General features: G+C 51.2%; 1 protein-coding gene across 1 annotated transcript; it reads left to right on the top strand.

The window, feature by feature from the left end:
* The first annotated feature begins 6,782 nt into the window (after positions 1-6,782).
* On the top strand, positions 6,783-9,120 carry LOC119375366 (dentin sialophosphoprotein-like). The gene is made up of 3 exons (XM_037645545.1): positions 6,783-6,791; positions 7,724-8,281; positions 8,326-9,120. Exons 1-3 carry the CDS (start codon positions 6,783-6,785, stop codon positions 9,118-9,120), a joined length of 1,362 nt encoding a protein of 453 aa, XP_037501473.1.
* Positions 9,121-15,156: the final 6,036 nt, after the last annotated feature.

The following is a 15,156-nucleotide window of genomic DNA, read 5'->3' as shown; positions in this document are numbered from 1 at the left end:
CTTGAATGAACTTTCCCTCGCACTCACAGATGTAGAGGGAGCATTGCAAGAGTATAGCGACTTTATTACTCTCGCAAGAGTTCTTTACCTCCGTGGGGGAGTAGTGGAGAGTTAGCCGATGAACTTACTCTTTCCTTCAAGGCAGAGAAAAAGAGACCGCGAAATCTCTGCTACTGAGATCGAGATCCCAATCCACGGAACTCCCGCGCCGATGTAGCGTGAACGAGCTCGGGATCTCTCTCCTAAGCAGACGGAGCACAAACTAGCGCGAGCTTCTGGCCGACGCCGCACAGCAATATATAACTGTCTCTTAACCATAATGCTCCGAGCGTAGACGTCAGAGATGTCACTTTAATATGCAAGCTATTTGGATAGCTTTCAGTAATAGCAAAACAAAGTGTGATCGACAACCTTTGGTTTCTGAAACTCCAACAGAGGCACCTTCGAAAGTTCGAACATCGGCAAATTCTAACGCATCGCTAACTTGCTTTACGACACAAAGTAATTGCCACTGGAATAAGGTAGGCACTAAAAGCAATATTGCAGTAAAAATAAACAAAGCCGTGAAAAAAAAAACTTTGGCAGGAGGAATCTAACCTACACCCTCGCATTCTCAGCCGAGGTCTCTACCACTACGTCACGCTCCACTTTTTTTTTCTTTCATGGTATTTCATGGTATTTCGTGGTTTCTCGCGCAATCGACGATACACAAGTACAGTGGCCGCGTCAGTGTGCTGATTTGCATCTCAATCGATAGGTGCAACTATATTCATAACCGATCGCCAAACACGAAATCGAACGTGCAAGAAAGTATGCCATCATGTTAGTTCAACAAGGCGTACTAATTGACAAGTTTGTGTCAGCGAAGTGCCGGTGAGTGCGCCCAGCGGCAATCGACTATACACCAGTACAGCGGCCGCGTCAGTGTGCTGATTTGCATCTCAGTCGATAGGTGCAACTATATTCATAACCGATCGCCAAACACCAAATTGAACGTGCAAGAAAGTATGCCATCAGGTTAGTTCAACAAGGCGTACTAATTGACACGTTTGTGTCAGCGAAGTCCCGGCGAATGCGCCCAGTAGCTTTCGGCAGCAGCTGCCGGGGTGCGTTTGCTGAAAGGGCGTCGCAACGATGCCCATCGCTTCTTGTGCGGACACGGTACGCAAGAAAAACTGGTTCATTCGGGTTAACGAATACTATCGCTCTACTGTACACTCATTCTTACTCGTCGGGATTGCGCATCGTGAAACCCAGAAGCGCCAACAGTATGTACACACGGACTCGGCAGGTGCGCTAGGCCTACCTTCGCTGGGAGTTGTATAAGTCATATTTAGTGCGACCGGTCTCGGCGCATATGGCAGGCGAAGGCTGAAAAATGCGCATTTTAGCGTCGAAAGCTTTTCACTGTTACATTAAAATGCAACCGAGGTAACCGAAATAGCGAGAATCGCCAGAGATGCGTTTGCATTGTAGTTATGTTGGCCGGCGTTGATTTTCTGGCATACATGCCGCGCCTACCGCGGCAGCGCATGTCGGACCGGACACCAGATCGTAACGTCTTAAAGCATTCAGCAGCCAGCCCTAGTAAACGACCGTCGCCAGTGTATTTGTAAGCGCGTGGCGACACCGTAGAAACTTGGGCATGAGCGGCTGTACTGCATTGAGCCGATATGACAGTCTCAGCTGATATGTGGAATTTACTAATGAAAACGGCGTTGAATTATGCTGCTTTATAGTAAAAGGTCGATGTGCCAACAGTATAACAATAGATCATTAGATGCTTACACGTGTTCCGTGTATATTTTCTGTTTAAATACGCACAGCAGAGCTGTTGACACCGGCACTAGAATGGGGGCAAAACACCATGGATATGTACACCGGTTACCGGGTCTATGGTTGTTTGCGGCGCCAGTAGTAGTGTTTGAGTGTCGTGTATGAATGAGTGTGCGGACGTGAGAGTGTGTATGCGAGGTGAGCTTCAGGTATTTCAGGAAGGTTCACTGTTACGTTGTAGAAAACGCACGACGGTTTTCTTTTCCCCTTTTTTAGACGTAGCAAGAGCAAGAGTGATTCTACTCTTGGAGGGAGTTCATGCATTCTGGCCCAACTAGCATTGTAAAACTCTGCGAGGGAGTAGCGTAATTCCAGCCGAGAGTGAATATGCTCCATTTCAAAAGCGTGACTTTACTCTCACGAGGGAGCTTGTTGACTCTCGTTCAGCCAGAGTACCAGAACTTTGTCGAGAGAGTGTGCCTACTCTGTGCAGCAGAGACTTCCCAGCACTCCTGAAAAGGGAGTGAAAAATGGAACAAGCGTTTCCTCTCACAGAGAGAGTTGCTAGCACTCTCTTGCTGTGAGTGCAGTGCAGTGTTATGTAATTTTTTTATGTGCTGTGACTTTCTCGAACTCTATTAGGGAACAAGACTAACCGGCGCTATATAAAAGCGCTAACATCTAAACAACATTTAATAAAGAAATGCGGGAAGTGAGCACTTGGTCGCGCAAATCTTGGCACAGCAAAAAATGGTCCCGTCACCGCTTGCACTCCCCGTCGACCGCCCCGTCTAGCTTCGAGGTGCGCGGCTTCCCTCTCTGGAGTACACACTTTCTTATGGCGCCCCATGACTCTCTCGGCACGATCGGACGCAGCCAGGCTATGCACTGTACAGCGGAGGTTGCGCGTGATGTCTTATTCGATTGGTATGGCTTCGCTAATGCGCACGCGCGGCTTCACCAGGTGGTGCTGTATCTGGTCGAAAGATGACGCAATGCTTTCTTCCCCTTTCTTTCTAATTTGTTTTCTCTCTCTCTATTTCTTTCTCATTGTTTCAGCGCTATGCTTCACTCTCTCCTTTCCCCTTTTCCCTCCGCATCACCATCGCTCCTCACCACCTTTATAAGGCTCGGCTAGAGTGCCTCGATAGTAGAATCGTTGGACGGTGGCCTTCGGATCGAGGGTACGCGGGTTCAAATCCCGCCCCTTGAATAAATTTTATTAGCAAGAATTTCTCTCTTTCCCTTTTGTGACATCTTTCTTTAGTTCTGTATCTCTGTTTCTTTCTCTTTTTCATTATTTATCTCTTTCTGTACTCCTTCTCTCACCCCTCAGGTTTAATAGAGGCCACGCCGCAACGGTAAGTGGTGATATTTGAGTAAACTTTGTGGCACATACCAGTTCGTGATAATGATATTTGTTGCAGAGCAGCGACGTTTTCTGCGCGCTTTAGAAACTTCGCTGTTATCAAGGTACCAAGAGCTAGACGGCTAGTGCGAATGCTTCTTGCGTGCTGCCTCGCAAGCAAGCGCAGACTCTGCGAAATGTATGCTGCGCAGGAGCAAGGTATTTGGTGCCACGTTCGAAAAGAGAGCGCCAGGGAGAGGACAGCGATGAGGAACGAGAGCCGAGGATGAGAGTGTCGCTACTTCAGGAAGTTTTAGGGGCTTTACCTTTCCTCCGCTTTCCCTAACGATTGACGGGGGGATCCTCCTTGCTGACAAGCGCCGCCTGTCGCGTGCTTCCATTGGTCAACTACTTTCTCCGGAACAGCCTGGCTCCTTGCTCTATCCTCATCTCCACACTACCTGCTGCGTTCACGCCTTAGCTTCTTTTCTGCTCACCTCCTCTCTGTCCAGGATCACGTTCTCCCCATCGCTGTTCTTGCTCTACCAGACCAAACTTGCTGCACTACTAGGCTTCCCAATCACCCGCTTCTCCCTGTCGTCGGGCTTTCGCAGGTGCGCAAGAAAGTGCTCCAGACGATTCCCAGGGACATACCGCGGCCTTCAACAGCTCTGCTATTACAATAAGTAGCCATGTCAAGCTCAATACCAAGAACATCTATGCAGTGAACGGAATGGTCTTTCATCCAAGCAAGAAGGCATAAAGTAAGCTATAACTTGAGAAACGTCAAGCTATACCTAGATCAGCTCACAATTTTGCATTCCGAAAATTTAGGGGTGGCTCGGGATCTCTAAGACGATTGGTGAAAACGAATAAAGTCAGGCATTCTTGCATGTACGAGATTGTTAGAAGGGGACCTTTTGAGCCCGGCTCTCCGAAAGTCAGAATAAATTATGTGGGAAATTAATAAGTATGATAAATTCAGGAGTGACCGCAATTAGACATGCTCTAGAACAAGAAAAAAAACTGATCCGTCGGCCATAACTAAAGCGAAATTTAAATATAACATATAAAAAGTCACAGTTTCGCCGCAAGGGCAAAGCAATGAATGCGATAGCAAGAAACTAATGCTATACGAAGTGAGGCTCGCCAACGGATACTCTCAGTTTGAAAAACGCTCCTGTTGCAAAGGCGGCCGAAGCAGCGAAGGAAACTAGCGTGCTTCAAGTGTCGAGCTGTGACACTTGATAGTTCGCGCTCATCTTCTGTTTGTTCGTTTAGCGGCGTCCCTTGAGCTCGGGTGACTTTCGCACGCTTCGTAACATGAGCGCGGACATCACGGTGAAAGCGCGAGACATCCCTCTTCCCCTCACCACTAGAAAACCGCGCGAGCAGACAGCGGAAGGGCAAAGTTCTGCCTGCGCAAATATAAGAAGGAGCCTGCGAGCTCGCCAACGACTTTTAAATGCGCCCTTCGCGCTCCTAGCGCCATCTCGCTGGTAATGAAGAAACGCTTATAAGCGCCTGCCGTCTCTGAGTCCATCCAGTGGTAAAGGATGTGTATATAACGCTCGCCGTTAGCTACGTAGAGGATTTGCGTTTCGTGGCGTAGTGGTTAGTGGCACTCGCTGCGGAGGAAGAGGTCCCTGGTTCGATTCCCTGCTTCGGAAGCATTTTTCTGATTTTTTTCTTTGGGGCTGTTATATATATATATATATATATATATATGTATATATATATATATATATACTTATACATATATGGTGCATGACGGCGGCGACGGCAAATTTCAGCCGAGACTGTCCATATAATTGCTATCGCAATAAAAAGGGCACAAACGCTCGAAGAAGGAACACAACTAAAAAGACAGGACGCGGTAGAGAAAAGGATGGTATGCTGGTGCTCGTAGTTTCGTCCCTTATTTAGACAAAACAGAGTAAATAGCTATAGTTGGTGTTTAAATGCATATGATTGCAAATTGAAAAGTTCTGAAGTTGATACGATTCTAGTTTATCATGGTTCGAAAGCGGTTGTCCATCATTTGCGGTTAATGTTTGAGTTCACCAAGTGGCGGCATACCAAGCGGAATTACCGTGCCACATGTTTCAAGTAAACTCTATGCGCCATGTTCTCTCTCATGTTATTGTCTCGGGCCCATTCCCTTCATTCTTTCTTTTTATTTTTGCCCTTGTGGGCATCTTTTTTTTATTTTTGATCGAGTAAATCAAAGCTGCAACAGGTGGGGGTATGAGTAACGTGCACATAACTCTGCTAATATGTACAGTCACTGCCTAGATGCCAATACCCACAATATTAAAATGTGTGCTCGTAACATTGCTTGGGCGACGAGTTCTCACCACCACAAGCATGTCCAGTACATCGGACTTCTGTATCACATAAATTGTCTACATTACATCCATTGCGTATCCTTTTTCGGTGACCATACAGGTGGATGCGGCCCGGCACAGCACGAGGGCCACTGCACATTAAGTGGCATTTCAGGGTCCTCGGTTCCAACATAGCACTGTGGTCTTGGACAACTGAAAGATGAAAGTGCACAAATATTAGCAAGTGGACGTTTCTATATTGCAGTGCCGAAAAGCTATTGGCCCATGCTAGCCGTCACACCATATATCATATATACAATATACCATATATGCACACCATATAGATTGCGTAACCAGTGCGTTCTTGAAAACTGCAAGCGTATTACAAATAGTTGAGTTATGATTCGCCGAGTACGTGAAGCTTAGCGAGGTCCCAGGCTTTGAGTGGCACCGGTCCGCTGGGAGCAGAAGACGGACAAGCCAGGAAATTGTGGGTTAGATTTGCCCTCCGTGCATTGCACAAAGAGCAGGGAGGTGGGATGGATTGGCAGTGGGACAGGAGAAAGGGCGTAGGTGTTATTTGCAGATGGCTCCATAGGCGCTCTTCGCTGGTAGTGAGGGCAGATCAAGGGGTGGTCATATCTGCCCTTCAGGATGAGCATTCGCTCTGAGCTCAGCAAAAGAAGAGAAACCTGGGCTAGTTGGTGACAGTTCATTTTTGACCAGGTTACAGCTGAAAAAACGATGACGAAATTAACAGAAGGTAACGACACGAGCGCTGCCTCCCCACTCATGTATATTAAAAGAAATAACACGAATAAATACAAAGAAGCACGCTTGAACGGAGCGACTGCGCGTGTGCAGCAGAGTCATTCCAGTGATTTACAAATACCAGAACACGTGGAGCTCACACATACGTCCAGAAAAAAGTACAATCAAGCAATTTCAGATTGTCTGCTTTATTAACGCAAAAAAATGCTTCTTTCGCTTTTGTGTTTGTTAGCTGTACCTGTATGTTTGTTTTGGACGCACGTGTATGCTCCACGTGTTCTGGCATATTTACACCACTTGGATGACTTGGCTGACAACGCGCAGTCGCTCCGTCGACACCTGGTTGGCCTTTTAGAGCCAAAGCACCTTGGGGTCTCGACGTGTCGGTGTGCATCGCCGTCTGCTGTCGTGAAGGTCCATTTCCTTAAGCAGAAGAGAAGGCGCCGCCGCCTCAGCGCTCGTGATGTGGCGAGAGAGAGCGAACGGTGCGCGTTGACTATGGAAACGCTCTTTCTGCGATGAACGCTGAACTACCAGCTCGCAAGGAACGAGAACGCGCCATGGCCCGTGTGAGACAACGCTGACGCAGGCAGCGTCTGCTATGGAGTTCCTTGATTGAAAAAACCAACTGCTCGCGCTGTACAACCGTTCACGGGCCGCCCGGTATATATAGGCATTGAATCTTGACCTGCAATGTAGTTTAATAAATAAATAAACAATAAAGCTTCGCAGCGTGCACGTTCACTAAAAGCGGACTGCGCGTCTTTGTGTCTAATATTTCTTCTGTCTCTCATTGCCCATTAGCAGTGATTTTGCTGTGCAAACAGCAGCACTGCATGCTTCGCCCTTCCACACGTTTCACGTTACTGGAGATGAAGCGCCTTCATCTAGATGCTTCGTCCCTCCCCAATTTTTTAACATGAAAGTGTTTCATGTCGGGGTCCACCAAAACTTTCGTGACGTATTTCCGCCACGGAAATACATCAGCGAAATGAAGTGCCTGAGATGTATGGGGGCGCTCGGCGGCTCTGAGCGCATAGAAGACAACGCGACGATAAGTATGCGCTCGTGTCACGCGGCAGCTGCTGGCAGCAGACAGTTGCGGCCGAGGCTTGGACCAGTAAAGATGTGTCTCTTTGAGTCTTGGCCTCATCTCTAAAGGGTTGAGGGCTAGCTGTAGCCGCGAAACCCAACATCTGGCGCCCAACGGGTAGGACCCCGCCCCGCCATGTTCTGCCCGGTCATCGCCCGCTGGATCCCAGCAGCTCCTGATTTCGGCCCCCGACACGGCGATATCGCCTTCGCGGAGCTATGGGCGCTGAAACGGGCGTTCCTGGACATGGCCGCCTACGGGGTCTACGACCTGGTCCTACTACATCAGCCGGTCGAGACCCTCGTGTGCCTCTGCCTTTCCGGGAAAATGACCCCCGACGAGCAGCGGCGTTCCATCATCGCTCTGGAGCACCTCGGAGCTTCCTTCGGCGTCCCGCTGCCCGTGTAGGTCAAGGAGGCTCTGGCGCGCTCGAGCGCCACGGCGGCACCTGGCGCCGACGACGAAGGCGGCGACGACGCGAGCGCTGGCGAGGGCCCGGAGAACGTGAACGTCGCGCAATCCACGGCGGCGGTCGAGATCTCCGGGAACGAAGCCGGTGACTTCCGAGGCGGCGAGGAGGAGACCGGTGAGTGTCGGACCGGCGAGCGGGAGGTCGCCAAGGTCGGCGTGGCGGCGCACGCCATGTGTGCAGACGCCACGCGTCGAGACGACGTTACGGACCAGGAAAGAGCAGCCAATGGCGCAAACAGTGAGGTTGAGAAGAAGAAGAAAAGGAAGAAAACGAGAGACCACGATGGGCGGCGCAGTGATGTGGAGGCAACGGAGAACGCAGGCGAAGAAAAATACGCTGAAGTGGACGACGTGAGCGTTGCTTATGCGCACGTTGACTGCCACGACGGCAACGAAGAGGCGGAGGAGTCCCGGGATGGCGAAGTGGCGGCCGTGGAGGAAGCGGAAGACGAGGAAAACGCAGGAAGTGACGACGGCACTGGAAACTGGGAAGGAGTAGCCAATGGTGATGCAGTGGACAAAGAAGACGAACCGCACAGCATGGAGGCGTCAGCGGCGAGACAGCCCCAAATACGAAACGCGAACTGAAGAAGAACGTTAAGAAGGATGGTGGTCAGGAAGCAGAGGGTCAAGAAAAGAACGAGGTAGGAAGTAAGAAGGCCGAGAGTGAGGATGACGAAGAAGAGGCAGCCTCTGATGAGGTGGCTCCAACGGCAGCCGCCAACGAGGATGTGTCAGCTGACGGCAAGGACAAGAAAAACGCGGAGGAGGCTAACAACGACGGGGATTCAAGCAAGGCTCGGCAAGCAGATACCGAGGATGCCGACACTGATCACAAAAAGGAACCAGATGTCAACAACAGTAAAATAGCAGGCAACCACAGACAGCGGCAACAAGGCGACAAAGCGTGGGTCGCTGAGAACAAGACGGACGGGCAGAACGAGCTCAAGAAACGGAGGTCGCCAACATTTAACGACTACCACCTGGAGGAGTGGCCGCCACCCCGACGTGGCTGGTCCTGGCGGCTACAACGGAAAAACAAGACACAGCGAGCGACACAGCGCAACATCTACGACAACGGCACCAGCAACAAGCAACAACGTCAGCGCCAGGAGGTCTACCGTGACTACTCTGTGCCCGTTAGCTCGGTGGGTGTGGTGCTGCACCGGGCTCTCGTGGTCCTGCTCTCGCGGATGAACGTGGTCGTCAACCTGAGCGAGTCCGGTGAGCCTCCACAAGTCAGCCGCACAACCGCTGCACAAGTCAGCGGTTATGACATCCGACAGCTCACGAGGTCCTACAAGAATTTGTGGACGGACAATGTTGGCAGGTGATCCTGTGTGCCACGCGCAGTCCACCGTGGTCAAGGATAGCCAGGACACTTGCGCGGGCTACCTTTGTGAAGTTCGCGTCCTTTTCGCTCACTTTTTTCCGAGGGGAGGGGGCAGTATGGGGGCGCTCGGCGGCTGTGAGCGCATAGAAGACAACGACGATCGCGTGTGCGCTCGTGTCACGCGGCAGCTGATGGCAGCAGACAGTTGCGGCCGAGGCTTGGACCAGTAAAGATGTGTCTCTTTGGGTCTCGGCCTCATCTCTAAAGGGTTCAGGGCTAGCTATAGCCGCGAAACCCTACATATGGCAAATAAAGCTAGAAGAAAAAGCTGCGTCGACAGCAGTCGAACCCATGACCTCTCGGTCCGCGACCTATGGATGGCGGACGTTTAGCGCACTGTGGTAACGCCAAACACATTTCAGAAGCGACATGAACGCGTGTTTTGTCTTTAACACTTAGCTCTCACAGTGCCCTTCGATAGAAGGATGGATGCTAAGGGCGTCCCCTTTATGACAGGGCGGTGACAAATGTGCCAGCAGGCTCGAAAAGCATAAACATTCTTCGTTGCCGCATCAATTAGTCCCGGCAACGCGCTGTTGCTCCGTTGCTACGACCGTCCTATTCGGCACGTTTCCAATAGGAGAAGCCCGAAATGTTGTTGTGCCGCATACCCTCGTGACTGTCGTCGACAACTGCGTCCAGCCTCCGCTCCCCAGCTTTAGTAACTCGACCCAAGTTCTCCCGAAAGGCAGTTCATTGGCCAATGAAGCAGCGCTTGATGCATGTAACATCGTGGCATTAGATGCAGAAGATTGCTCGCCCTCTATTGCAGCTAGCCCAGCAAGCGCGCCCCCGAAGAAATCACTAAAATGATTGCAACTGATCTTCTGCCCTGCCAAGCTGCGCAACTTCGAGACGCTCTATCGACCTATAGGGATATCTTCGACTTCGATGACCGCCCTCTAGTTCAAACGATTATCGTACGTAATCAAACACACACTGGTGATGCTAGTCCTCTCAGACGGCGGCGACCATATCGTGTATCCAATTTCGAACGCCAGGTCATGCAACAATAAATCAATAAGATGCTCTCAAAAGGCTTCATAGAGGCTTGCTCGATGTCATGGACGTCACCCGTCGTACTTGTCAAAAAATCACACCATCTCCCGCTAAAGGGGACCATGAGGCGATGCGAAGCAGCGTTTGGGCATGTAGAGCCCGCGTTTCAGAGGGGGAGTGGAGTGGGGAGGGGAGAGAGGCAAAAGGGAGGGGAGGAGAGATAAAGAGGAGAGGGAGATGGTGTAAATGGGAGAGGGGAAAGGGAAAGGGGAGAGTGAAGGGAGAGCGAAAGGGGAGAGGTGAAGTGGAGAGGGTGAGGGGGAAGGGGAGACGAAATGGGATGTGGAGAGGGGAGGATGTGTGTGGAGAGGGCTTGCGCATGCGCAGAAAGGGTGGTCATGCCGCACATCACCACCACCGTATTGAACTCCGCTATAAGATGCTTCACACCTAAAAGGAGGATGGCAGCTGGAGATTTTGCGTCGACTATCGTGCCCTGAACAAGATGACCCGCAAAGACCTATATCGGCTGCCACGAATTGACGACGCCCTTGACTGTATTCATGGCGCGAGATACTTCTCATCCGTAGACCTGCGCTGTGACTGTATGGAAAGACCTGTGCGCGATGTGACTGTATGGAAAACATGAACAAGAGGTGGTAACATGAAAACCATGGCATGCATGCCATGCATGTCCTGATTTACATGCCATGCTCATGGTCCATTCGCGGCCGTTTCGCTAGCTTGATAGACACCAAAATTGGTATTGCGGGACCCGACTCTAAGAAGAACATAAGTTACAAGTGGAAACATGAAAACCATGACAGGCATGTCATGCATGACATGATTTACATCCCAGACTCATGGTGGACTCGCAGCCATTTCGCTCGTTTGATACAGACCAAAATTATTATTGCGCGATGTGACTGTATGACGTATATAAATGACTGGTGCTAACATGCGAATGATGTTATATGCATGTCATGTAGGCATGATTTACATGACACTGTCATGGTGCGCTTCCTGCCATGGTGTTAACTGGGTATATACCTAAAAAGTGTATGGCATGACACGAGTGCGTGATGAACATAAATGACAGGTCATGCATTGTATATACCAGAATATACGTTTTATAAGCACGATATATACAAGATTGTGCATGCATGCGTGCATGGCAAACATGCAATATATGGTAAACTAGATGCCATGGCTTGAAATATTTCTTTTGGCTCACAGACAAACAAGGCGATGTATGCAGCTCTTTGCTGGCTGCTTCGCATTACATCGATTCCCACAGTGCGTGGGATCTGCCGCGTTTTTCATCGATCACATGCTACTGGTGTACAACCCGACGCTGACATGATTAGCACTGTTAAGCACTTCCCTGTGCTTTCTTATAGTAAAGATGTTCGGAGTTTTCTTGGCGCATGCTCGTACTTCCGACGTTTTATACGCAATTTCGCCACCATTGCCCAACCGTTCACTCAAAAAAGACGTGCCGTTCTCATAGGGCCAGGACCTACCAGCTGCGTTCTCGACGCTGATCCACTTGCTTACTTCACCGCCAATACTCGCCCACTTTGACCCGTCAGCGACTGCTGAGGAGCGCACAGATGCCAGGGGGCATGGAATCAGTGCTGTCCTCGTCCAACAGCAGGAAGGGGGGGGGGGCAAACGCGTCTTATTGCGTACGCCAGCCGCCTTCTGTCCACATCTGAGCGGGAATATTCTATCATGGAGCGCGAATGTCGCGTTGGTCTGGGCTGTCGCAAAATTTTCCTCTACTTGTATGGCGATGAGCTCTCGTTCATTACCGACCGCCACGTCCTCTGTTGGCTGTAATCGCTGAAGGACCCGACTGGTTGCCTTCGTCGCTGGGCTCTAGGTCTGCAGGACTATTCTTTCGGCATAACTTACAAATCTGGCAGGCTGCACCAAGACGCCGATTGTCGCGCGTCATCCAGTGGACCCTGCTAACTCGCCGACGATGACAATGATTCTTGTGTACTCACCATATCTGATTTATGCGACATCGGCACTGAACAGCGTCGGGATTCAAACCTCAAGATGGTCATTCAGCAAGTCTCCTCGGGACGTTCCGACCCTTCTCTCCGCCAGTATTTCCTGCGCGATGACGTTCTGTAACGCCACAGAATGAAGCCTGATGGTCCGGGATATTTGCTAGTTATTCCGCGACGCAGGTACGCTCGTGTCAGGTAGCAAATGGATTGCTGCCGCAACCGATTATGCAACCAGGTACGCCTATACACGGCGCCTTGCCAACTAGCTGCGCTACAGATGTCGCGGACTTTCTGCTCAATGACGTCATTCTTCGACACGGCGCTCCACGCCAGATTCTTACGGATCGTGGCCACTGCTTCTTCGCAAGTCATCGACAAAATTCTCTGTAGCTGCTCTACCGAACATCAACTTAAAAGGGTCATGAACCACTTTTCCAAGTAATGATCTAATGGCCTCAGTATCGGAGTGTACTGCCTCCCGAATCGATTGCCGCAAAAATTTCTCGAATCCGTCAAGAATCAGCGGAGTTACGGGGGTTTGGCGCACGCTCCCAGCGCTTTCTCTCTTTTCTCGTGCCGGCGAGCGCACTGGAAGCTAGACAGGGAGGGATGGCATGGGGGAAAGAAGTTACGCCAGTGCGCGTAATGAAACGCGATCGCTCTCCCGCTGTGATTCGCTTGCGCGAGTGCGGCTACCGTGTACTGAGGAGTGCGGCGCCGGCAAGTGGCGGCACCCCGCGGCAAGAAGCGCATCTGATCCGAACGCCGCTCTCGATTTACGTCGGCTATCGGCCAATAAGCATGCTATGTCTCTTTCGACGTACAGCGGACAGACGCCCCGCCCACCGACGAGAGTGAGAACCGGCCTCTGTTTGAAAAGAGGGTGCCTGGGGAAACGACAACTTCGCGCTCCGCTTGTGGCCATTACGCGGCGCGCACGACTGTAATATTTGGCAGAGCAGTTCATAGCCGTGTCAGCTTTCCGCAGGATGTGTTTTTTCAATCAGCCCAAGGGGTGCTTCATGACCCCTTTAATACAGCCTACCATCCGCAGACTAACGGTCTTACCGAGCGCCTCAACCGAACTCTCACGGATATGTTGCGATTTTACGTCCCTGCTGACCACCGTGATTGGGACAGAACTCTTCCCTACGTTACTTTTGCTTATAATTCATTCACGCTTGAAACCGCCGGATATTCGCCGTTATTTTTTCTGTACGGCCACGACCGTACGTTGCCATTCGCAACGCTCCTTCCTTCTGATCCAATCGTACCAACCGTGTATGCTGAGGACGTCGCTTCTCACGCCCGCGTGGCTCGGCGAATCGCCCACACTAGGTTCTGTGTGTCTAGGGCTTGCAAAAAGCGCGCTACGATAACCGGCACCACGCCGTCGACTACCCTCCTGAATCTCTTGTCCTACTCTGGACGCCGTATCGACGCGATGGCTTGTGCGAGGAGCTCCTCCCTCGATACACAGGGCCCTACAATGTTATCCGCAAGGTCACCGACGTTGACTACATCACTCCCGTCCATCCGCAATCCTTCTGCTGCACCACCTACTGATGTCGTTGATGTGTCGCGTATCAAGCGCTACTGCACTGCCAGTCCTGAATGCCTTACAAGGCGACGTGACCGCGCTCCGTCCACCCGGGGTGATGTTACGAGGCATTCTGCATGAGCACGCCGATGGAGACGAAGAGACAAAGAAGAATGGCGCGCGAGATGCTGGTAGCCATTCAGTGGCAGAATTGCTTGTAAATATTGTAAGTATACTCGCTTCTGTCTCTCTCGTGTATTCGTGATCCCAGTGACACTATAAACGTTTCCGCGTTTGCTACCACCTTCGCCCTTGGCTCCCCAGATGCTAGCGCCATGGCCACTGTGAGGAATGGAACAAAAATGTGTGAACGACGACGAAGGTGCAGCGCCGGACTAGTGCAATATGGAGCCATTTCTGCTCGTGAGGCCAGCCAATCAGCTGATGACCTATGGTGGCCCATGGACGTCCACGAGCCGAAGCAGGGCAGACGCAAGACAGCGGACTGAAGCGTCGGACGCCAGCGATCAGGGTTCCAGCCAGGGAACGCGGCCATCCGTGCTGATGCCGCCCAACCAATACCTGGCGTTGCCAGCACGAGTACTACATCTTACAGCGTGGCCTGGCCTGCTGTTCTATTCCTTGCCGAGAGCATCGCTGATCCCGGCGAGGCGTCTCCACGGTCAGCTCCTCAGCGCAGCAACAAGCGTGGTTTGGCTTATGGTCAGGCTGGCGCCGAGCATCGTGATTTGAGCGCAAGCTGTCCGCTGAGCAGGCTGACCATCCCTGCACGGAGCATTGCGTCTCTGATGCGGATCGTAGTCGTACTGCTCGTAGCCGTACCTGCGCCGTCAAGCTTCAGCGCCGTCATGGCGTCGCTCATCGAGATGCACTCCACTACGCTTCCCCTTTCGCCCGCCTCCTGCCTCTGCACCTCAGCGCCCGCCGTGCCAACCATCGCACCGTGAGGTCCCCAAATTCTGTTTCTTGAACTCGTGTTCATTATAATTCTACTGTTTCTTAGTCTATTGCTTTCTTCCTCCTATTCATTAACGCTTTTCGATAGGTGTCCTTCGCTCCGTGATAAACGTCGTGTGTGTTTTACCACGTCGTCCGCACATCCATATCCTCCTCGTACGGCACGCACAACAAGCGCGACGATAGTCCACACATTTTTTTTACAGTCACCTTCACAAGACTCTCACACGGCGAATCCTGGGCACCATGTTGTTACCGCATATTACATCTCAGCTAAAGTTTGTTTAAAAAAAAGACATCAGACATTGAAACCTTTTGTACAGCCCAGCTCTTACTCGCTAGTTTCCAGCGGCTCGCTGCATACGTAGACCGAACGCATAGAGTGAATACTACAGTGGACGCCGTCTAACTATAGGCCGCTACGGCAGCGCGCCTGCCG

This window comes from Rhipicephalus sanguineus, chromosome 11 (assembly GCF_013339695.2).
Source record: "Rhipicephalus sanguineus isolate Rsan-2018 chromosome 11, BIME_Rsan_1.4, whole genome shotgun sequence".
In the NCBI taxonomy this organism is placed as follows: domain Eukaryota; kingdom Metazoa; phylum Arthropoda; class Arachnida; order Ixodida; family Ixodidae; genus Rhipicephalus; species Rhipicephalus sanguineus.
Note: the sequence above shows the minus strand (reverse complement) of the source record. Positions and strands in the feature narration are given on the sequence as shown.